At 38.3% G+C, this 25298-nt stretch overlaps 2 protein-coding genes across 2 annotated transcripts; both read left to right on the top strand.

Annotated features, from left to right (window-relative positions):
• Positions 1–29: 29 nt before the first annotated feature.
• LOC118274207 (B-cell receptor-associated protein 31-like) lies at positions 30–1953 on the top strand. Its single transcript, XM_035591640.2, has one exon. It carries the CDS (start codon positions 429–431, stop codon positions 1062–1064), a length of 636 nt encoding a protein of 211 aa, XP_035447533.2. The 5' UTR covers positions 30–428; the 3' UTR covers positions 1065–1953.
• A 538-nt stretch (positions 1954–2491) lies between these two features.
• LOC118274358 (ral GTPase-activating protein subunit beta) lies at positions 2492–25019 on the top strand. The gene is given in 30 exon segments (XM_050705701.1): positions 2492–2739; positions 3502–3660; positions 3937–4174; positions 4296–4325; positions 5570–5689; positions 5692–5841; positions 6232–6374; positions 6995–7115; positions 8443–8589; positions 9898–9987; positions 10195–10320; positions 10917–10994; positions 11409–11574; positions 11967–12176; positions 12678–12871; positions 13840–13941; positions 15086–15220; positions 15881–16102; positions 17400–17506; positions 17900–18068; positions 18470–18644; positions 19253–19382; positions 19614–19715; positions 20277–20482; positions 20884–21019; positions 21414–21541; positions 21870–22036; positions 22633–22719; positions 23036–23270; positions 23757–25019. Coding segments are annotated over 30 exon segments (4221 nt in total). The 5' UTR covers positions 2492–2703; the 3' UTR covers positions 23869–25019.
• The last annotated feature ends 279 nt before the right edge of the window (positions 25020–25298 follow it).

Consider the following 25298-nt stretch of genomic DNA (forward strand, 5'->3'; position numbering starts at 1 on the left):
TTGACGTGGGCCAATCAGCCATCAGGTTCCTAAATTATAATAATAGGACTAGTTTAATTTTAACTTTTAGATATTGTTTGATTGTTAATTTGTTATAAATATTTTACAGACTGTCCTTGTTACTATTCAGTTACAGAATTTATTAGGAAAAAACTTGACTTTATCTATGCTGTCTCACATTTATTAAAATTGTTAATGTCAAAAAGTTAGTACCATCAAAGTTATTTTGGTTTACGAGTGAGATTATAAATAAAAAATTTTTTTGATACTAAGTTTGTTCTGGAATTTTACTAAATCATCGAATCCGAAAAGGATACGTGTGGGACGGTATTCAAGAAAAAAGAGTAAACTAGAACAATTAAAGAACATTAATATAGTGAATTTGCTCAAGTTTTCACATACCGGCCGGTAAGATTAATAAGTAGACAATGTCTATTCAATGGACATGTATTGCTGGCTTCCTTTACTTCGAAGTGGCTGTCGTCATCATCATGATGCTACCTATATTTAGTCCTAGAAGATGGAATCAGTTCTTCAAGTCAAGATTATTTTTTATGGTGCAACATCATGCTGGGGCTTACTTCTACGTGTTGTTAGGTGTTTTAGTTCTATTCCTGATTGATGCCATAAGAGAAATGAAGAAGTACGCTGGAGATGCTGGTGCTCATATCCATTTGGCCACTGAATTAAAAGGCAGTGTAAAATTGTTTAGGGCACAGAGAAACTTTTACATAACAGGCTTTGCTATTTTCCTAGCCTTTGTTATTCGTAGGCTAGTCAACATGCTAATAATTCAGGATGAACTGACTAAGAAGGCTGAGAAGATTATAAAGGAGGCTGAAGCTACAGTGAAGCTTGCAAAGAGTACAGTAATGGCTTCAAAACCTGATGACACAATTCAAAATGAAACTGAAGAACTCAAATCTAAACTGGAACAGGCCCAGGATGCATTGAATGCAGAGAAAAGTAGAGTCAAAGAGTTGGAAGAACATGTTAGCATGTGGAAGTTACGATATGAACAAGCTGTTCGCTCAAAGGAACAGGCAGCAAGCGGAGATCAATGAGTATTGCAACATATTTAATGATGCATACATTATTACAGTATCTTGAGTAGCTTATCAAATAATTCTCTTCAATAATGTTTTATCTTATAAGCAAAAGTTGAAAATATGTAGTAACAATAACAGTTCTGGGTTTCTAGTATGTAAATTCAAATTTCATAGAAAAATTACTGTGATTGTTTAAAATCTGGTGCATTTGGTTTTTCTGATTGAAAGTAATAATTATAATAGAATTTATAAATACTATTGAATGCTGAACATTTCATCTCTTTTAACCTGTTTACTGAGAGTTATTAGCAAATAATGGCCATGATTAAATGCAAAAACAGTATCAATGCTAAATTTTCCTAATTGGAGTATCTAGTCTTGTACATAACTAAAAAAAATGTATATTTGTAACTAATTAGTCACTTTCCAAAAAATTTTGCTTACAAACTATGTGTCTGTTTCACTATGTTTCTCTTAGACTAATGGATAATTTGACTTATTTTTCATGTGTTTAAATAAAAGCTAGTGCCAGTTAGGCTAAGGAAAACTTTATCAGTCATTGTGAAACGGACCCCAAATAATTTGTGTAATGTGATATTCAAGGATAAATAAAAAATATTTATTGTTACTAAATTATGTACTTAATATGTATATTAAACTTGAATAACTGTATGTATTGTTTATAAAAGTCAATAAAATAATAGTGTTCATTACTACATAAGTGCAAATATTCTCGAACTAAGGTCTCAAAAAGTTTTGTTATTCATCATGAGATTTTTTAGCCATATTATTGTTAAATTAGGTATGGAAACAAATAATAATGCTATGCTTTTAACTGCTTTTACATTATGAGAACAATATAACTATTTCAATATTTTTATACTAATAAATTAATTACAGAATATGTCAAGTGCATTTGATTTCTCCTTTTAATATGTCCCATTTATATTTTTTTATAAATAAAATTTTATTTATTTACCAATAAAGTAAGATTTTATTAAATATTACTTTTGTAATGTGATGTTTAGGCTGAAGAAGCCACCTACTATAGTATCTACGACTTCGATCTTTAGGTGCATACTTATTTAGCTTCTATCATATTCTCATACACCTGTATTGTATACCATGATACCATGCAATACCATGATAGAAATCAAGTATCAAAAAATGTTCTACGACGAATATTAAAAAAAAATCTTCTTGCTGCGATTTCCTATCTACATTTACTTGTATCTTTGATCTCCTCATTTAAAAAAATATTAATAAAGTCAGTGTAAAGTGGTGGTTATAAATTATAGAACGAGTACGAATATTATTTCAAAACGTCTATGCCTCTGTCATGAGAACTGTCAATATCATCTGACAATGACGTCCAATTTCACTGACAAAATACGCCTCCTGCTTTGTCAAAAGTATTTTCTTTCTCGCTTTCACTTACATGAACTATATATTTCTATTTCACTCATTGCGTTTTAAGTTTCAATTTCTCATAGTTGTTTTCAGCGAGGAAGGAAAACATTGAATATCTGAATTTATTCGTGATTTATAAAGTGAATCAATTAAAGTTAAACATAGTTTACTAAATATAATGTTTTTCTGATTTTGGTTGAGGAAAATAGTGACCCGTTATTCAGGGTACCGTTAAGTGTTATTTATGAATGTGACCATCTTCAATAGAGTCAACAACCCTGTAAGTTGGTTTTATTTTTTAATAAATAAGTACTAAACACATTCGCATACTTAAATACGAGGAATAAAGCCTATACTGATCTTAAAACAATGGTTTGTGTTTCTTCTAGTTGTATTCACTTATTTATTAGATATTCTAGAACACAATACATTCTTCAGTATGTATATGTTTCAGCATACAGCTCACATAGAGTAATATTACACTTGAACATTCTCGCTCAGTGATTGTAATAACATAATATATATATTTACAAAACATTATTATTTGTAAACTATATATATTATGCATTTACAATCAAGTGTGAATCAGAAGAGATTACTGGGTTATTGTTTCATTATAAAGTAATATCAATATTACATTGACAAACAGATATAGGATGTACTTACCTACTGTGCTTAAAGGGTTAAAGATTTGTATAGAAATTGTTAATGTACATCCATTAGTGAATAATTTTTGTTTGTTTATATTTAAATTATTGTTGGAAGTATTGCAGTGGATTAAGTGACTGTTTTATGACAGAGTGTAAGTTGGAAGATATAAAGTGACTACTTGGCAACTTCTTATTGTATTTTTATGAGCAACAGTAATGGAAAAACTGTTTTCCAATGATTGTCTTATAAGAGTTTTAGTATGTATCAACTAAATATGAAAATGAATGTAAAAAAGTTTTCCCACTAGAGCGGGAGTTTGTGCCATAGGCCTTAATCTCTGTGTATTAAAGTGGTTATATTTAAAGTAAAAATCAACTTAAATGATTTCTAGAACAAAGATAGTGGCGGCATGTATTCCGAGTGGAGTTCATTGCCCCTGGAGGGAGGGGGGCGGGGTGTGCTGGGCGCTGTTGGTGGCAGGGACGTCGTGCTGGCCGTGGTCAAACAGCTAGCCTCACATGAACCCAGTCCACTCACTACCGATGCTGAGGTATGTCCATTAATGATGTTTGCATATCAGTTGTAATCTGAATTGAACTTAACATAATCAAAGTTAAAAGAATGCAAATTGTATTCAGACATGTATTTCAAATAAACCATGAGGATATTTGTAATTAAGTCAGCACAACATGTTCTTTAGGTAAGTGTACTCTCCTTTTTTTTATAACAGGATCCTTATCCTCTTTATTGAATTAACTGAGTTAGTATTTAATATGATGTTTTTACATTTTAATGTTATGTAATGAGCATTGTTGTATTCTGCCAGGTGGAGTGGGTGCTGGAGGTGATCAGGTTCGGTCTGTCGCTGCCGCTGCAGGAGCACGAGGCGCTGCGCGACTGCGTGCGCGTGTGCTGCGCGTGGCTGGCCCCGCTGCTGCCGCCGGCGCCGCCCGCCATGCCGCCGCCGCCCGCGCTGCCGCCGCCCGTCGCCGCCGCGCCGCACAAGTACGCCAGGAAGATACTCCGACATCTACACAACTTGTTTGTGCCTAGGCCTAATGAGAGTGAGTTTACTGTTTACATTTATTTCCATAATAAATTAATAAGATGTAACTGTTCAGTGTTGTAAAGTTTTAGGACATTTTAAAGTTTAAAGAATTATCTATTTCACGTTTATTTTACAAGCTCTCACATTTATCTATCAAATGGAACTGGGTGAGTGCAGAATAGAGAAATATGTAATATAGTACCCTAACCAAATAAGGCCTATGCCCCAATAAAGCCTATTTTGAAAATTTCCCTCTTCCCGATGTCAAATGGTCGCCAAAGTTTGTAGAAGTGTGCATGCACATTACTTAACTAATTTGAGCACAGCAAGCAACCCGTGCCGCGATTATGTTGGAACCTACAGACGAAAACAATCACGACGTGGAGCGCACTTTAGTTTTTATAAAATTCGAGTAGCGTAAACTGTTAGTATTTTTATATTTATCAGTATACGACGTGCCGTGTTTTGTCTGTATGACAATTATACATTTAGCCATCTCCTCACATTAGTGAAATAGCTATAATATCGGTGTATTTCATATAATCGTTGTTTTGTTTACCTATGTGCCATGCCCTAATAAAGCCTACAAAAAAACGTGTAGGCCTTATTACGGCATAGTTGTTTTTCAGTAATTTCAAAGAAAACGGATCACCAGCTTCTGTCAAAAAGAAAGCCAATGGATTTTGCAAAAGATGGAAAACGCTGTTAAAATGGTAGAAAGGGGTAAACGGGGTGAATAGATACAGAAAAGGGGTGAATGGATATCGGGAAATTCTTCATAGTATCTATTCACCCTTCGAATTTTATACACCCTGTTTTACCCGGTAGGCTGCTGCAGCCAGATATAACATCCAAAGAAGTACGCATCATCTAAAGAGTGGTTTCCACTACACGAAAGCTAGGTCGGTCGCTAAATTGGCTACAGAACAAGAAGTTATTCTCATTCGTTTGACTGATGCTGGGATGCCGATGACTTCAAAGATGTTACTTGGGTATTACATGATGAGAAACTCGTTTAACCTGATGTATAATGACAAAAATTAATTAATAAGATCTCATTACATTTATTATAAGCATTGACAAAGTTTTGTTATAATTAAGAAGTTGAATACTTACTAGTTTTTATTGAGGCCTTATTAAGACATAGGGTTCCCAATAAGGCCAAAGTGACACTTTAGTTATTTGTGTTTATAAAATTGTAAATTTTGTTTCTAAAGCCATTTTGATTCCATTATTACAAAGTTTAATAAATAAATATAAGATTTTGAAATTATCAGCCCATTGTCATTTTAAACCTACGAGCTAGGCGGTAATAAAAATAAGGTAGGCCTTATTTGGTTAGGTTACCTTAGAATGAATTAGGTAGAAGCTTAGCTCTAAGTAGCGTAATATATGGTGTGGGTGTGTACAGGCGGCGACCTGATCAGCAAGCAGGCGGTGCTGTGCCACCGCGTGCTGCGGCTGGCGCGCGCGCTGGGCGCGGGCGGCGCGCTGGGCCCGCGCGACTGGCGCCAGCTGCTGCTGCTGCCCGGCGGCCCCCGCTGTGGCGTACACTGCGCGAGCAGTGCGTCCGCTGGCGGCACCGCGCGCCGCTGACGGAGCAGTGGACGCGCGCCTCGCTCGCACTCACCGCCAGGCTGCTCAAACACATGTACGGACCACTCTTCCCCGTCATGCCTATCAGTGAGTAGCTTTGTTTTCTTTTATAGTTTTTGTACTAACTCTTTTATCAGACAATCAATAATATGTATATGTAGGTTATGATAGGTGATTGGACTAATAAGACCTTATAAATGCCAAAAAATCCTGGTTACTAAAAGTATCGAAATCAAAACACATGAAAATGTTTTGTCCGACCATGAACCTCATTGTTGGCAGTCGTGTCTGCGATGACTTAGTAAAAATTGTGATAAATAAGTAAATAATTAACTTTTATTTCTTGAAAAAATAATCCTGTATAATTCAAATTGCCTTAACGCTTACTTACTTACTTACTAACTTTGTAGACCTAAATATGTCTGGTTTTAATACTTCTGCGAATGAAATTTTACAACAATTGAACTATCTAACCAGGTGAAGAAGATGCCAACCTCATTCCCCCGGACATGAGCGCGGAAGCAGTGATGCAGAGCTGGTACCGCATCCTGCACACCATCGGGAACCCGGTCGACCTCTGCAGGCCACATGTCATCAGTCAGACTCCTGACTTCTTACAGGTTTGAAGGATATTATACCTTAGTGCTTACAGTTTACGGTTGAGATTTGAAGTTGGATGTTTAGTTTTATTTCCTTTACTATATGACTATGTCTTATTTACTCTTTAATTAAGGTAATCATGGTTTTGTGCCAAAGATCGTGACCCTATGAATCCCTCTCTAGACAATTATATCACGTCTTCAAACCTATCGATACTGTCTGATAGTTCTGATAACTCTTACTTCACTTGGTCTAATCAGATCTGGTCTCTGATTCTTGCTCTCTGCCCATCATCCTTTGAGTCTCCAGAAGATATATTTTCCCTTTTTTATGGTACAAGCCGGCAAACGAGTAGACGGATCATCTAATGGTGAGCAATCGCCGCCGCCCACGGGTACCCGAAACACTAGAAGCTTTAGAAGTACGTTGCCAGCCTTTTGGGGGTTAGGAATTTTGGGGTTGTTGGGGAATCAGGGAACATTGGGCAGGTGGACAGGCAAACAACGCAGGCTTTGTTTCACGGCGGTTTTCTGTGAGGCCGTGGTATTACTCCGGTCGAGCCGGCCCATTCGTGCCGAAGCATGGCTCTCCCACACTTACAGTCTCAAGAAGTTATATTTTCCTTATTTCCCATCCACAGTATTCTATAACTCAAGACGAAGGTAGCAGGGACCCCAGCCAGCATCCTTGCCTCCAGGCCCTGCCCTCAATCTTCCACAAAGCTATGAAGGGTATAGCAGCCCACGTAGATGCATTCCTAGGTATGTATGACAGCTTATTGGTGTGGATTGCCTATTACTACTTACTGGTTTTTAAAAATGTGTTGGTTTTCCATTTTTGAGTCGTAAATTGTTAGAAATAAGGTCCATATTTAATTGGCTGTGTAAATTCTGTAGTTGGTTTTTGAATAATGGATTTTATTAACTATTTTGTAGAGTTGAAAATAGAAGAAATTTGGTACTTTGATGTTAATATGGGCCTTATATAAGATAGGATAGTGGGTAGCACGTGTAAGATACGAAGCACGACTTCTCTAATATAACCTGCTTTTAACTGACCTATTGGTGCTTCTACTTTAAAAATGAACATGCAACGAAAAATACACCAAATATGCACGACAATTTGTGGTATTGGTCGTATTCCCACTTCTACGTTTATATTGAGAGATTTTTTTAAATGTTACGTACAAGTAAATATATGTAACATTGAAACTACTTTTTATAAATGACAAGATCTCTCGTGTTTCACATTTCACTATTACTGTTCCTTATACTACTATACCTATTAATGTTCAATGCGCACATATTTCGGGGAGAGTGAAATGGGCCTTCTTCTTAACCCGTTGAGTGCTAACGTAGTTTTTTTTTGTGTATTGTGATTTATTAGTCAAATTGAAGGTAATGAAAATATCCTTTGATTACACTGACTAATTACTTAGGTCAAGTCGATCGTGTAATGTTTGTAAATACTGATGATAACGGGGTATGAAAATTAAGAATCCATATAGTCCATCAGTTAGGTAATGAAAAAAATTTGGACACATATTTTTTGTTTTGTCTTATGAGATAACAATACTTAGATAAAACATATCAAAGTTTATGTGGTAGTTTGGCAAATATGTCATTTCTATATATAAAACGTTCCTGGAAGTGACGTCACGTGATATTTCTAATCGATATATCTCTGAAAGTATCTTTCCGAAATAAAATAAAATAGTCAAATATTTTAAAATAATCTACAAGACGGCCATAAAAATTAGTCATCTACTCTATTAACGATAAGAGTAGAACTATGTCTCGTCAATGTCATCACGTGCGGTCACACTGCCGCTTCCTTTTTCATTCTACTTAATGTCAATTAAAGGATAGAGTAGAGATGTAGACAACTGCCTTTATTGATTTTTAGTTTACAAACATTTCACATCGATTATGACTAAAATGTCTAACTATGCACACTTTCTTTTTCAATAAGTTAATTCTAACGTAGTTGGCACTTAACGGGTTAAACCATGATTAGTAGGGAAGAGTGTATACTTGTATAGTGTATAGTGTAGGCGGGCATGTAGTAGCGAGTAGTGTACATGAGTAGGGCGCGGCTCGGAGCGGTGGTGGGGCAGCGCGGCCAGCGCCGCGGCCGACCAGGAAGATGCCGACCTCACGCCGCCCGCGCACCGCCGCCTCGCCAAGTCATTCAGCGTCTCCGCCTCCAGGCCGAGGGACAAACTGCCTGAACGAAGTAAGACTGACAGCTGTGGAAACCGTTTTTTGCTAGTTGAAGCTCTTGATCGTGGATATTAGCTGCAAGCAGAGGCGTAGCCTTGCCTTGTCGGGGCCCCTCATAAAATATGTCTGTGGGCTCTCTTTTGGATGGGGGGACGCACGTTGGGGACTCCCGTAACCCGAGGGTCCCGTATAATTGATACGGTAGATAAGGCGCTAGCCAAGGCTGGGATACCGGTTAAATTTACAAACCGTTATTATGTACTTGTACGCAAAACCTTTACATTGGGTTTCGTTCGCGAAACCGGTTTTTTTAAACCGGTATTTGGAACAGTATTTTCATAAAGGTTTTTTCGGATTAACCGGTTTAGAGCAATAAAAACCGGTTAATACGACGCACATCAAAGAAACGCCGCGCGCTGTTCAGCTTATTTCAATAATAATATTTCAACGCGTGTACCGACATGCCCCTCGTCGAATAAACCGGTTAATTTAGGTTAAAATAAAGTTCTTTAATGTTCACGTTCTTAAGAAAAGTTCGGAGGAAAACCGATATAAACCGGTATTAACCGGTATTTTTTAAACCGGTTCCGAGCCTTGGCGCTAGCTACGCCCCTGGCTGCAAGATATTTAGATACGTTCTACACTACATATTTTGTACACCTTAAAATAAGTGAAGTATACATAATACTTCAATTTCAAACTATACCACTTTGCTGCATAAATGATGGTCGAAATTGTCCTTTACGAGTTTTACAATCTTTTTTAGAATTTCTCATGAATACAACATAAAACGGTTTCCATGTCGAACTCTAAAATTAAGATGAAATATTTCATTCTGTGTAATATATGTAATAGTTAACAAGTTTGGTTGTAAGGCAGCAATTGGCCAGTTTCACAGGTTTCCTATAACTGTCTGATATGCAGGTATAACTGCCATAATGTAACAATTTACTTTTTTTATCTGTTAGACAGTGGACTGTGAAACTGGCCTCTAATTCTGTTCAGTAGATGTGTATTATAGCTTTACTTTGCACATGTTTGTAAAAATACACTTATTTTATTTCGTGTGTGGTGCGTTCTTTCTTTTGTTTTGTATTTTGATTTTCGGTTTTGCTTTAATTTTCCTTTGCGTAGTTGTTGTGTGCACTTTGTTTGAAAACCTTGTTTTTCTGGGTTCTTACATATTTATTAAAATTTTGATTTATAAGACATTTTACTTGCACCCAAGTAAATTTAAAATGTTACTCGTGTCAGAAGTTGTAGTGTTTTTTTTATTGTAATATATTTCAGCAGTGTTATAATATGGTATGCGTATGCGCAGGTACCCCGCGTACGTCTCTCATTGGCTTGACAAGCAGTCGCCCTCCTAGCGTCGCTCCCACCACTCCTCCTAACTCAATCACCTCTCAAGGTAAAGTGCCTAGATGAACATTATATTAGACTTTAACATAAGTCTAACAATATAATGTTCATCTAAAATTTCAACATAATATTATTTAGCAATAAAGTTATGATAAACCTTTTTAGAGGTTAAGGTATCATGCCAGTCGAGCCGGTCCTGACATGCCCGAAGCATGTATGTATGTTATTTATATGTGACTATGTTTTGTACTTACAGTGGGTGAATCAGAGAAGCCGCCATTAACTCCGCTGCGTCCGAAGGTGAACTCCATCCTGCACCTGTTCGGAGAGTGGCTGTTTGAAGCGGCACTCATTGGAACCACTCCGCAATATAACAACCAACGTAAGTATAGAAAAATAGAATAGAAATCACGGTTTACTCATGTAATTAATGGAGTGAGAGACCCTACTACTACTGTTAGGCTGTGCGACGTCGCCGCATCTGCGCACGCTGCTTATGATGAAGAGTTCCTCTGTGACTTGAAACTTGTAGAGCTTCTCTCAATTAATTTACGTGAGTAAACCGTGATTTTTTAGTTAATTTAGTATGTTACACGATAGTTATTATATTATATGACCTACAATGTTCTATATTCAATCTTGTTGCTATGGTGCACAACATATTGTTCAATATGTTGACAGACTTGACATCACAAAACTTTTGTTAAGCAATGTTGCGCGTCTCACGTCGGCAACATGTCATACGAGAAACTAGTATGACTAGAAACTACTATATAGAATAATTAACATCATTGACATAATATTTGCACGCCATTTTATGGCAGAATATACTGAAAAAAAAAACTGTATCATCCTATGTAACATGTTTTTGCAAATTTGATTTGATTAGTGTTGCGCACCAGTTGGCAACCTTGCGCTAAATTGCGCAACGCTGCGCAAACTTACTATTAAATGGTTTGTCTAAATTTTTCTTTCCAGAACGCACGGAAGGCACGCCACCGCCTCCGTCATTGTCTGACGCGACTTACAAGCTGAACATGCTCAGCTACCAGCCAGGTAAACTAATTAAAATGAAAATTATTGGAGGGAGAAGAAAAAGGAATAGTTTTCACTTCTCACGTTAACATAAGACTTTCTTGCATGATACATTAACACATTCAGTGCCACCAACACGCTCAGAGAGTCCACGTAATTTTTATTCCAGAACTGTAGAGTCGCACCCTCTATGCAATTCTCTAGATTAGGGTATCTTTAGTCTTCAGTATTATTTTAAGCAGAAAATACACCATACATTTTGGAAAGAAAGAGCAAAAACATTGAACTCGCTGGGCGAGTCTACGGCACTGGAATAAAATTTACATGGACTCTCCGGGTGAGTCAGTGGCACTGAATGTGTTACAGCTATTACTGACAAAAAGAGGGAATAGGGTTTCTCCCATATTGTATTAAACGGTAATATGTATCCCCCAGGTCGTGCGGAGGCGCTGGGCACGCTGTGCCGCGTGCTGTGCTCGAAGCAGTGCCGCGAGGAGGTGCACCCGCCCTACCTGGCGCGCTGCTACGCCGCGCTGCACCGCGGCCTGCGCGACCCCGCCACCGCCGCCGCCGTCGTACTCAACGCGCCCGACATCTTCCGGTAACGACTTACACACCTTTAAATATTGGCCAAATTTTTACTGTTTTTATGGCGTAGCAAACGGCAAACGAGAGGACGGGTTGCCTGATGGTAAACAACGCTGCCAATAAATACATATCACACTGGAGGAGATATGAGAGGGTTGTCAGCTTTTCGGATGTAATAGGACCTCCAAGTAGCCTCACTCACACAGCAGAAATACAACGCTGACATTGTTGAACGCAGCATACTTACATGAATAGATATTGTTTCACCCAATAGGAGTATTGCGGTAGGCAAAGACAATACAACGCCAAAAAACACTATTCTGGCATAAATTTTTCGCTTCATCATGCTATAGAGTAGTTTTATTATGGATACAACATGATATACCAAATTACCCTTTTTTCTAGGCTGGATCTGGATGGCGTATTAGTCCTGGTCCCAGACTTCATCAACGCTTTAGACCAGATACTCTCAGAGAGGGAGCCTCGACTAGAATGCGGTAACATTGACAAGAGAGAGCTGCGTAAAGCTGCCATCAGCGCGCTGCTGTCTCTAGTCGCGTTCCCGTACCATTACAAGGGATTACCGGTTCCTGAGTTCCCTGGATGTAATGAATAGTAAGTGATTGATATTTTTTTAATTCTTCTTTATAGTGAAACCCAGCAAGCGAACTGATGGATCATGTGATGGTAAGCAATTGCCGACGCCCATGGACACTTGAAACATCAGGCGTTACAAGTGCGTTGCCGGCGTTTTGGGGGTTAGGAAATTAAGTATTCTTGGGGAATCGGGGATTGGGAAGATTGGGAAGGGAGGTAATTGGGTCGCCGGTACATATTCACACAATGAAACACAACGCAAATGTTGTTTCACGTCGGTTTTCTATGAGGCCGTGGTATCACTCCGGAGGAACCGGTTCATTCGAGCCGAAGCATGGCTCTCTCATATTTAATTGCACGGGCTCAGGTTATTTGAACTCTTAACGACATAACCAGAGAAGCTTATACAAAAAGCAACGAAGAAATTAGGACTTATGTATACTTCAATGAGTCAATGTGATTATAATAAAAGCTGCTAAGTACCTAATACACGTAGTACATGGTATATCACGTCCGCAGCGCGGGCATGACGCTGGGCGAGTTGACCCGCGGGCGCATCTCGCTGACGTGCGTGTCGGCCGTGCAGGTGGAGACGGTGGACGCGCTGGCCGTGCCGCTGCTGAGCGCGCTGTACCTGTGTGTCCGGCATAATGCCGCCGCCGCGCCCCACGCCGCGCCGCCCTCCTCCACCTCGCACACCACCGACTATAAAGGTAGCTTGGTAGATGCTCATTACTGAAGCCCACTGTTGGAAATTGCATTCGTCCAATTAAGTCTGGCATTGATACCGGAATCTTTCTTTTTTGAATTTTTTTTTCTTTTGTTACGGCTCAATTTTAAATTTATGATTGACTAATAACTATACCCTGGCTTTGAAACGGAATACGTCGTTTCTAAGTAAATAGATCTATGATCTCTTCAGTTTTTGTTATTACGTAAACTTGATGAACAATAATCATTTGTATGCTCAATACAAATTCAGTATACAGTTAAAGTTATTGCACATTTTATAATTTGCGCAACAGTGTTTACTAACATATTATGTAAAGAAAACTTTTCTTAAAATTAAAAAATTATTAGATCTGCCATAGATAAGATCCCGGTATTGTGTCCCATGTAACATTAAATCACATATCACACAGAGTTGAGTAAAAATCATAACAAAATGTAATTAATAATTGCAATCGAAGCCACTAGTTTTAAATACTTAATCAGTAATCACTTTGTAACAAAACATCAAGTTTATAAACATAAAGTAATTCAAATTTTACACCATATCGACAAGTTATCACCAGTTTCATAGCTTCGTGAGTCCAGCTAAACCACTGCTATCAGTCACACACACATGTAATAATATAATCACAATAACGCACACACATACACGCTACATTTATTTTGCTAGCCAACATGATTATCAACGCTATTGAATTGTTGAAATAAGATTCAGATTGCAAAAATGGTTAAAAATCGACATTCATGACACGGGAAGGAAATTATCATTATAGATGCGCCTACGCAGTAATGTTAAATTGTAGATCTAAGTTCGATTCTTAGATCAAGGGGAGTTTTTTTTTTTAATTTGGGAGATTTTGATACATTTATCCCCCCCATATTATAGTATGGGTGGTGATTAGTGAGCAAGGCATGTGCAGTGGTGGGGATGTATGTGTGGGTGTTGTAGCGCGGTCAGACTGCGGCAGTGGCTCGGGCAGCGCGGAAGGTCACTCGCTCGACGACTTCGCCGCTGACGTTAGGGAGCTAGACCCATCCTCGCCTGTTTTCGGTAATTACACACGATTTTTGTTTGCATTCTTAAGGGGCAATGTGTTGAAACTCATAATTTGGGAAACCTCAAACTTAACTGATGCCTTTAAAGGTAGGAAATCTTAATCAACAAATCAAATTAACGGTTGATCAAATTTAGATTAACTTAAAATCACGGTTTACACACGTAAATTAATTGAGAAAAGCTCTACTATTTTCGAGTCACAGAGGGACTCTTCATTATGAGCAGCGTGCGCAGACGCGGCGACGTCGTACGTCGTTTAGATTGTGAATTTCAATGCATTGCTCCTTTGAAGTACATTGTAGACTTTCATGTGGATAAGTACCTATTTAATATCGTTTAATCAATTCCTAACCGTAAAGACACTTAGATAAAGTCCAAAATACATCACCCAGAGGAAGACTACAATGTACTTATCAACCGCTTCATTTTGTCTTACAGTTTTGCTTGCCTTAATTATCAATTTTTAGTTTTTGTTTCGTAATTTCACAGTACATTTCATTTCAATCTCTTATGTACTTTGTTTGGTTTTTAATTACAGTAACTGTTTCAGTGAATATATGTAATTCTGTGATATTATTTCAGATTCAATAAGTTTATGAGTTCTTTATATAAAGGAAATTCTCTATTGATGTTAATTTTAAATGAATGTTGTACAAAAAAATTTAAACTGTAATAGTTTTATGGTTGGCACAGTGGCTGGGTTACAGCCTGCTGAGCAACGTGTCGCGGGTTCGATGCCCACACAGAAAAAATATTTGTGTCATAAACTATTATTCAGGGTCTGGGTTTATTATGCATGTGAAAATATTTGTTTTTAAACGCACTCACGACACAGTGCAGTGTGAGACAATGGTTAAAAAAAGAAAAGAAAAGAAGTGTTTTATATTTGGAAAAGTGTTATAGTTTTTATTGTAACTTTCGTGAGACATACTAAATTAATTATTATGTTATCGGCTTACTCACGTAATGTTTCAAGCAATGCAAGAGGCTCATATTCATGAGCAGCAATTCGCGACACAAATGTTGCTCATGAAACTAGTCGAGTTCCTCGTCAAAACATTACGTGAGTAAGCCGATAACATAATAATTAAGTGTTATAGTTTCTGTGTACAAAGTTATCACGTGTGAGTGCCACTAGGTGCGGCGCTGGTGGTACGCGCTACTTACCTGGTGTGCCACCGCCTCATCTCCTCCTGGAAGGGAGACCTGCAAGTATCGCTGGCTGCTCTAGAACTGCTGTCTGGACTTGCCAAGCTGCATTCCTCGAAACCAGGTCAGTTGAACTTATGTACATTGTATCTGTGGTATATATGTAAGATGTTGTTCTTAATGTATTGTATATTGAATGTTTGTCTGTTTTGTTGTTTGTATTTAAATATATAGTTAAGTAAATTAATGTTATTTGATGGCTTATATGTTCCATACATATAATAGAGGATGATGTTGATCGTGGACGCTGGTGGTAAAAAACGTTACATTAATGTATTGTTGTGTTTTGCATGCTACCTAGAATTTGTAATCGGTAAGTTGTTGCTTTACTCGTATACAAGTAAAAATTATATGTGAGCTTAGGTGTAAACTTTATAATATGTTTTCACATGAATGTTGAATTGCGGTCTACCTAGCGGGTTTCTGTGGCTCCGGCTCGGCAAAAGCAGGAGTAGGAACGGAGTGGTTTTTAGTCAATAAGAGTCTGACACTCCCCTCTCGCCTCACCCTAAGCCTGAGAAGAAATTGGAAGATTTTCCCCCCTCAAAAAAAAGTCGTCGTATTTAACTGAATGTAGCTAAGACTCAAATAGGATTAGTGGTATGTAGTGCAAATACTTTCTTAGGTCTTTGAGATATTTAGTTCACTAATTACGGTCGTTTAAAAATTACTTAATTTCATTTATTTTATCATAACACTAACTTGAATCCCCTACGTTGTACAGAAGCGATAGAGCGCAAGCGCGCCGTGCGTTGGATCTGCGACTACATCACGGTGCAGTGCAGCCGGCCCCCGCAGGCGCACTCCCGCGACCTGCACTCGTGCGTCGTGGCCGCCTACTCCTGCCTGGCCGCCTGGCTCTGTCCCGCGCTGCTTGCCGACCAGGACTGTATTGCTACGCTGCTGGAGGTCGTCGAACTTGGGATCTCTGGGAGTAAAAGTCAAGGTAATAATTTTTTTTTTAGACTAATTCTGTCTTGCTGCAGTTTAAGGCTCCATCAAGTCGTTTCTTTGGTTCTCTTGCATTAAAACAACCCTTGCGATATTCAATTAGACTGCTTTTTACTTAGCATTGTCGATGGTCTTAATCGTCTTTAACCTGGAAAGATAGTCTGCGTAAAAATTAGCATGCGTTTGCGAAATATACTCTAATCTTTCTTAATAGTGGGAAACCATAGATTCGTTTAGGACCTCATTCGTCGCTGGGAGCTTCCATATGACGCAATTTTCAGTAAGGTAAGTTTAACCGATTTTAAGATATAACGACCCCATTAAAATTACGCATGATTATCTTTTACGTGACTTTTATGATTTTGATTAGTATAATATTTTTTTAATTTTTTTGATGTTATTGTAATTGTATATCATTACTAACATTAACAGTTTCTTTTATAGATATTGGTGCAACAATGGGAAGTAGTAATTTGGACGAAGACCGTATCCTGGCCAGTCTCATGCAAAGTGACTACGAGCTTCCCTGTGAGGATACCGATTGTGAAGTAGGTTTGAGAGTGAAGATGACGTCCAGTGCGACACAAAAGAAGCTTTTATCGATGACTTAGAAGTAGGCAAAGAAAATACTGAAGAACCTATAGTAAAAAAAGGAATTTAGTACTTTTTGCCCTTATAAAATAAGGCGAAGGGCATATGCGTCTTGTAATGTGCCTAAACTGTTTGTAACTGATTTTTATAGAATTCTATGTTCCTATAATATGTATAGGATATTGTTATTGTTGATTATGTGAAAAAAAGGCTGATTATCACGGTTAAAAATAATTTATAGTAGTAAAAGTAAATGTAAAAAAGTTTATTTGATTTATGACTGAAGTTTATAAATTGGTTATTTTTTATTAAAAAAATATTTATAAATATATTATCTGCAGTTTAAATTATTCTTATATATGTGTCAATATATATAACATACAATTTTATTGAAATAAATTAATAAACACCAACCTACAGCTAAATAAAACACAGGTAAATTTTACGCATGAGTATCTTTTCCGTACTACACAATATGATTATCTTTCTAGGGTTAAACACCCAAGGATTGAAGTTTTAATAGCAATCTTCGTGCATTCAACCTACATGTCGCTTGGTCCCAACACCTTAAAGTTTCAAAAGATTTATTTCTCTTTTGAAAGCTTAAACTTCTATACATACAATTACAGTATTAGATAATCTAACTATTCTAGTTTAGTGATGGTTTTCCAATCGATTCTAAGGTAAAGTATTATTTTCAGGCAAACCCGGGGAGCCTCCGAAGATGAAAGACGAGAAGGAACTGAAACCAGTCTCCATGCGAGTACGGGATGCTGCAGAGTCTCTGCTCATGTTGATTCTAGAACAGGTAGCTTCAGCATTCTGATTTTTAAGTCTAGAGAGAAAAAAATACCACTAAGAACATTACAATTTGACATTGTAATTATGGTTGTAGGATCTTGAGTTTCTGTTTTAGCATACATACATACATATCGTCACGCCTTTAATCCCCGGGGTAGGCAGAGGTGCACATTATGGCACGTAATGCCACTGTTTACACCCACTTTTCACAATTTATGTTGTAAGTCTCACAATAGGTGGTGAGCCTATTGCCATATACCGGGCACAATTCCAGACTCCGTGCTACTACTGAGAAATTTTCGATAAACCGAAAAAGCCCAGTAATACTTCGTCCGACCCGGGAATCTTGTCGCACTTGCAACCACTCGGCCAATGAGGCAGTTCCTGTTTTACTTCACAGCAAATAGGTAACGGTGGCAATGGTTCGTCCTGGTGCCGGCTGGACGAGCGCTGGCTGTCGGCGCTGGGCCACGGCCGCCTGCGGCACTTCGTGGCCGACGGGAACATACTGCTGTCTCTGCTGGAGGAGCCGCTCAGCAACAGCCAGGAGCCGCAGCCTACGCTTATTGGTTAGTTATTCTTCTTAGTATAGTTTTGTATAAAGGTTCGGAACTTTGAAACGGCGGTGGAAAGATTGGTTTTTGGCCTTTGAAAAATTGGCAACGCATTTTTAACTTTTCTAGTGCTACGTGGGTTTGGGTAATACTGATTGTTTATCATCCAGGTGATCCATTTGCTCGTTTGCTCTCTATACTATAACTATATACATGTTTTATTATAAAAATCTTCCTTTTAAATTACTTTATCTATTAAAAAAAACTGTATTAAAATCCGTTGCGTAGTTTTAAAGATTTAAGCATACAAAGGGACATAGGACAGAGAAAGCGACTTTGTTTTATACTATGTAGTGATAAGACATTCAGATTTTTTTCTAGAACAATCTAGTAATTCTTTGTTTACGTGTGTACAGTGATAATCCGCTGCGGCTGGGGCCGCTACGCGTGGTCTCTGTCGGCGCGCGGCGCGGCGCGGTGCGCGGGGCGCGGGCTGGGCGCGGCGTGCGCGCGGCCCGTGGACATGCGCGAGGCGCGCCCCGCCCACCCGCCCGCCTGCAGGCCACTGCCGCACGCGCCGCCCTGCGCCACGTACGTACTACAACCTTTTCCTAAGGACCCAGATCTGGGGCCTTAGTCTGCTATTACAATAGGCTACTTTCCTACTAGTCAAATTCAATACTTTTTTCGAAACGTCAAAAACGATATTTTCTATGAACTTTGTATGAAATAGTGCGTTATGACGTCATAAGTTTTTGACGTCAAATAGCAGACTTATTTCTAGAAATTTAGCTAGAAAAAATCGAAAATTGAATAGTTCATCAAATTTATGAATGAGAGTGTGATTATTTTTTAATATTTTATTGTATTGAAATGTTGTAATAATTTATTTTTGACCGAGGATAGTACCCAATTGTGTCGGAATGGTCGATCATTAAGCAGTGCAAGAGGGACGGAGCTACGTAGGTTGTATAACTCCATCCCTCTTGCACTGATCAATGATCGACCATTGTGAGACAATTGTAATAGCAGACTAAGGCCCCTGACTTGAAACTAGTCAGGCATCTTCAAAACAGTATAACACGAAAATAAGCTATACAAACCCTATTTGATTTAGTTATCTAACACACGTCAGTGACTATAATATAAACTTTATCACTGTTAATCAAAAGACTAACAAAATCTGTCTACTTTTCTAGTGACTCAGCATTCCCTAGCTTAGAAGCAGTGTTAAGACAACTGAATGACCCGGACGCTCCAACCTTGTTCAAACTATTGGAACAACAGGCCGCCATCGAGAAACGAGTCAAAGAAAGCGAAGAGAACGTTGTAAGTACTTTATGTTTGCGCAACCATTACATGGTCATGCAAGTTCCTCGGAACTCTTTGTACACAGCTCAACTAGTAACTATGGACTATGGTTGAGCTCGAAACTAGTTGGCGATACTCGCAAAACAGTGACATGCGTAACATCCATAAAATAATTAAGATTTTTTTTTTGTTTTCAAAAGGTGCTTGCTGTTTATGAGAATTAGACTGATATTTTTTATTTTATTTCAGGTACCAGAAGAGTACATTCCACCAGAACCAGTGACAGAGTTCCAGACAGCGAGGCTGTTTCTGTCACATTTCGGGTATCTGAACATTGGAGGCGATAAAAAGGTATTTAATTTTATTGTGCCAAAAAGATGTACAGTTCTATATTTTACATTACTCTACAACAATATCATTAAAGATGAATGACTGGATAAATGACTTGACTGGAGATTCAATAATTAGAAAGGGTTAGCGGATGTAATGGAAGTTTTTCTAGATTTAGGAAACAGCGATTTCGCTGGTAGAAACATCAGTAACTCTCGAGCGAAAATATCCATGTTGTTTATATTTCTCCCTCACTTTTTATGATATAAGCTGGTAAACAAGCAGATGGATCACCTGATGGTAAGCAATCGCCGCCGCCGTTACAAGTACGTTGCCGGCCTTTTGGGGGTAGGCAAGGAATTGTTGGGGAATTGGGGGTTGGGAAGGGGGATAATTGGGTCTCCGGTAACCTCACTTACACAACGAAACACAACGCAACGTTGTTTCACGTCGGTTTTCTGTGAGGCCGGTATCATGCCGAGAATTCGAGCCGACCCGAAGCATAGCTCTCTCACCCTTCATTCTAGCCACCAATATCAAGATCTACCATCGTGTAAGTGACATGTGATATTGTATATCCAGGGCAGCCCCGGTCGCCTGGTGGCCCTGGACGACACGGCGCCCGGGTTCGCGGCGGCCCTGCGGCGGGTGGACGCGTGCGGGGCGCGGGCCTGTGTCACCGTGCACGTGTTCTGTGCGCGGGCGGGACAGCGCACGGCCGCACAGATCGTGGCCAACGCGCGCAGCCGCGCCACGGTACCGCCTGCCTTCATACGCATGCTGCAGGGGTAAGTAAACATACTTTATCCGAACTGAAACTTAAATGTAATGTCGACCCATTCAACAATAAAAAAAAAATGTCTCGGTCAATGTTTCTTTCTAATGAATCATTAACTTTTGTTTAAACTCAATGTGAAAGGATAAAGATAGTGTTCTAAGTAAAAAAAAAAAAAACTATCTGGGGAAAGTTACCGAAATTAATACAACCGATCTTATCCAACATCATTAGACTACGATTTGGATAACTGAATCTAAGTTTTTGACAGAAATTTCGTACAACTGATTTAAAAAATGTGCCTTTAGTAAAGCTTTTTACTCATTTTTGCTCGTTCTATCATTTTTTACTCATCCTAAGGAGAAGAACAAAGACAAAAACTCTATACTTGAAATTCCTTGTACCCATACATAGCCTGGGCACCCCGGTCCGAGTCCGCGGGCACCCGGGCTGGGCGGGCCACGTGGACACGAGCTACGACGCGCGCATACACTCCGACCCGCCGCCGCTCGCCGAGCCCGCGCCCGCCATCTACGACGCCAGGGAACAGGTACGTTGGTTGTTTTTAAAAACCTTTAATACACTAAACTTGATTTCGACGTAATCTTTATAACAAACTAGCAAACCCGCCACCAATGATTTTCCCTGATTTCTGCATCTCTTTTGATATTTTCCTGAAATTTCTTTGGTATAAACCTCAGGGAGCCCGAGACCTTTCCAACGGATGCAAAACCGTGGAAATGGATTTGTGCGTTTTGAAATTATAGCGTCAGTGTATAATTGTCGTGATAGACATAAGTAATTAAATTCATTGTTATAAACAGTTTACTCGTGTGAACTATTTGATAAAATTTAATAGTTCACTTGAGTAAATATACGACTTTATTTTAATTATGTCGTATGTTCACTTTATATTTTATTTAATCCAAATTTTCTATTGTCAGGTGCTTTACTGGTCAGACTCGACGAACGAGATTGCGTTTGTAGTACCGTCGGGACGGGAGAGTTTGGACAGCGAAGATCGAAACGATAGTATCAAGTCAGATGTCGATGGCTCCTGCTTGTCTAACCGGTAAGTTTAAAGGTAGACTAAAATAAGTGTAACAGGTGGACGTTCTGTTCGTTCAATAGGTCGAGTTTAATGGAGTATCCTTGATTACCGATGTCATAGTTTTAATTTTTTCTCTTTTTTTCTGACTTCGTTATTACGGAAATAATATTATAATCTTTCAAACAGAATTTGATTTGTGATTTGTAGTAAGTTTTGTTGCAGTATCCTACCTCTACGAAGCGTTTAAGTCTTTATTGATTCCATTCATTATCACATCACATAACTACATATTTCCACTTGACTACGAAACTGTAAATTGAATTTTACCTCAAATAAAATATCTTTCCAGCTCGGAGAAGGGTGCGGGCTCATGTTGGGACGTGTCGAGTGGGAGTGGCAGCGTGGGGGGGTACGAGCGCAGCGTGTCGGAGTCCGAGCGGGAGCGGGGCAAGCTCGGGGACAAGCTGCGGGCACTGTCGCTCGACCTCGACAAACAACCCGCCGCGCATCTAGCTGGTACTTATATATTATTATGTTCATACCATGAGCAGTCCATTGGATTTGATCTTTAAGTGATTATTTTAGAAAAGAAATGTTTCGCAGTCTCTATCGTATAGATACACCATGCGTTGTAACGTCATAGGAAGTGGTTGGTGATATATTTAAACTGTTAAACTAGTTAGCTAAATCTATTTATACCTTTTTAAACTGACATGGTCACTAACACTATTATTAGAACTTATGACGGGATATTTACCATGTTTATTCACATTGGTGAGTTTCCGATATTTCGGCACTGTTGCAAGAGCCATGATCACGAATTAACTGGAGTAAATGCGGGTGGGTGTTCACGAGCAGACAAACCAAAATGAATAAACATGGTAAATATCCCGTCATAAGTTCTAATAATACTATTTATACCTGTTAGGTATAACAACTTAGTTAGCTATATCTATTTAACTAGCTACTTCTGCGCGAATGAATTATCCAAAATTAAGAAAAAATAAATTGGTTTAGTAATTCTGGAGATTAGTTTACGCTTTCAAACAAATTCTTCACATTAATATAGTAGTATAAGATTACTATATGTATTTTGTTTATTTTAAATCCAGGTAGTGGAAGGCGTAATAGAGATTACACTACTAAGATCCTCATTATATGGCTGGAAGACTTCGAAGATCATTTGAATTTACCTATAGGTGAGTTTTTATAATCGGATTGTGTGCAATATAGGTTAGAATAATGAAGTTATGGGTTCACTTAGACTTGGACTGTGAAATAATTTTGTAAAATACTGTTTTTTTTTATATAAAAGCGTTATTATATTTTTATAGTATATTATAAGCATTGTATGCATATATCATTGAATAGATTGTCAGTCCTTATTGTTTTAATCCTATCTTAGAACTTTCTCTAATTGAGGTACTAGGGACTCATAAAATGGGTACACGTTGTTAGTAACTAAGCATCAATATATGTGATACATGAGTAATAAGTCCGTCCGTTACCCCCCAGACGACCTACTAACGTACTGCGAGACGGGCCTGCCGTGGCGGCGGCACGAGGTGTGCGTGGTGTGCGTGTCGGCGCGGCGCTGCGGGCTCGTGCGCGTGCACGCCGCCGCCGCGCCCGGACACGCCGCCACCGGCGTGCTCGCCGACGGAGCGCTGCTCGCGCCCAAACTACTGCCCGCTACACTACGCCGCGCCGCCATCGATGCCGCGAGACGGACCAGACTCAATACTGACTTGTAAGTAACTTTAACTCGGAGGGCTTAGTATGAGTTTGTTTTACGTTTAACGAGATAGAAATGAGAGCGCGTTCGGCGTTCTGATTGGTTGGTTCATTCGTGCCAGACAATTTAATGCCGAACGCTCTCTCGTTTCGTTTTCGTTCGACGTAAAGCAAACTCATACTATGGATACTGATGAGCGTAAACTTAGCCACAGTTAGTATTAAAAACAAACAATACGCGTCCAATATCTTTTTATACTTTATATCTACGCCACTATAAAGTAACATACATCACCGATATTAACAAAATGTAACGTTCCTGTCCAGCAAAATTACTCATTGGTTCGATTCATCTATTATTATTCTTGAACACATTTTAACATTTAAGACAGATTAAAAAATATTACCCAAAATTACAATAGTTTATTTTACATGTAGTCTAAAAATCTACCAATATGTAGGCACGCAAACAATCTAATTTATAAACAACAAAATATTCCAGGTACCAACCTCCACACGTGCGCCGTCGCCACTTAATCCAGGAGTTGGCGCAACAATACAAGAAGGACCTCACGGAACCAGAACTGCTTGAATCACTGTTCAGGAATCCGTAAACTTCAATTAAATACACCAGCATGTCAAGCTAACCTCTTATGAAATATGATTTTCATCCTTAAAACGTTGTGATATAGTTGAAAATCGATTAATAATATGATGTAGTTTGATTTGCAGGCGTTCGTTTACTTAGTCTCGCTAATAAATAAAATAATCAACAGCACAGAATTATCCGGTTAATTTTGTCCTAATAGGAGCTATATGTGATAAAATTAGCGTGGAAAGGAAATTCATTCTTATTGCATGACTGTTTTGAGCTATTTTAGCTAATCACACTTATTTGTGACATTGCTTAAGAGATGAGAGCTAGATTATAAAACAAAAAACGCTTATTGTCATTGAAATAAGGTTGATTTTCGCTTAGCTCTCAGTGGAAGAATAGAATACAGCTAATGTTTTTATCAAATAAAAACTAGTTTGTATTGGGGCTTTAATTTAGTAATAAATACTAAACATGGCATCATTTTATATTTGGTAACTAATCCATTATGATGTATAAACTAGATGAACTGACATAGAGATATTTGCGTAACTCACAATGTTTTAATAAACTTAAAAGTATTACATATGTATTTCTAATGAAAGAGATTCCGTTTAGCTCTCAATAGATGGCGTTAATGAGGCTTTAAGTCCAGTACTCCTAATAGTACTTATCATTATTCCATTTTATTGTTCAACTTCTCAGTAATAATAAGTCCTTATTCGGCAATAAGGACTATAGCGACATAGCATGCTAATAATGTCTAGAAACTAAAATCTACTAAAGTTAATAGTTAACGAGATCTTAATTCAAAATGTTTGGATTAATCTTGATTTTTGACACACATTCAATAGAACGACGAGTAATGTCAAAAATCGACATCAGTCCAAAGATTTTGGATTGAGATCCGTTAGTCTGTTACTAATATCCATCATAAGCTGGTATTTTCTTTTTATTATTGAATTAAAATTATGTTCTCGAAAATATAGCCTCGTAGTTATAACGAAGTATTTTAGCACTATTTATTATAATTAAGACTGATGTAATGCATAAACCAATGAAATGTAATCGTTTAGTTAACATTCCAATTTCGAATACAGTATTTAATTTTGCATAATCTATGTACTTAATTTAATTGTTATATTTTAATAAATGTTATTAATGTATTTATTTGTAATGGTTTTATTTCCTATCATCTTGCTTAGAAAGATTGAAAACTGTCCACGAAGCGGCAAAGTTAAATTCGCCTATCGTTATTTGTAGATTGCATGCATTCGTCAAATGACGCGCCGTGTTCAGTAGACTTTATTTACGTCATGGAGTGGCGCGTGTGCTAAAAGTGTTTTTGATGGGTCAATGTTTGGCCGCTATCTCGCCTGATGGTAAGTGATGATGCGGCCTACGATGGAGCACATCTGACCATTACGTGTTTCTGATTTAATGTATTTA

The sequence above is a fragment of the Spodoptera frugiperda genome, chromosome 3 (genome assembly GCF_023101765.2).
Source record: "Spodoptera frugiperda isolate SF20-4 chromosome 3, AGI-APGP_CSIRO_Sfru_2.0, whole genome shotgun sequence".
NCBI lineage: Eukaryota > Metazoa > Arthropoda > Insecta > Lepidoptera > Noctuidae > Spodoptera > Spodoptera frugiperda.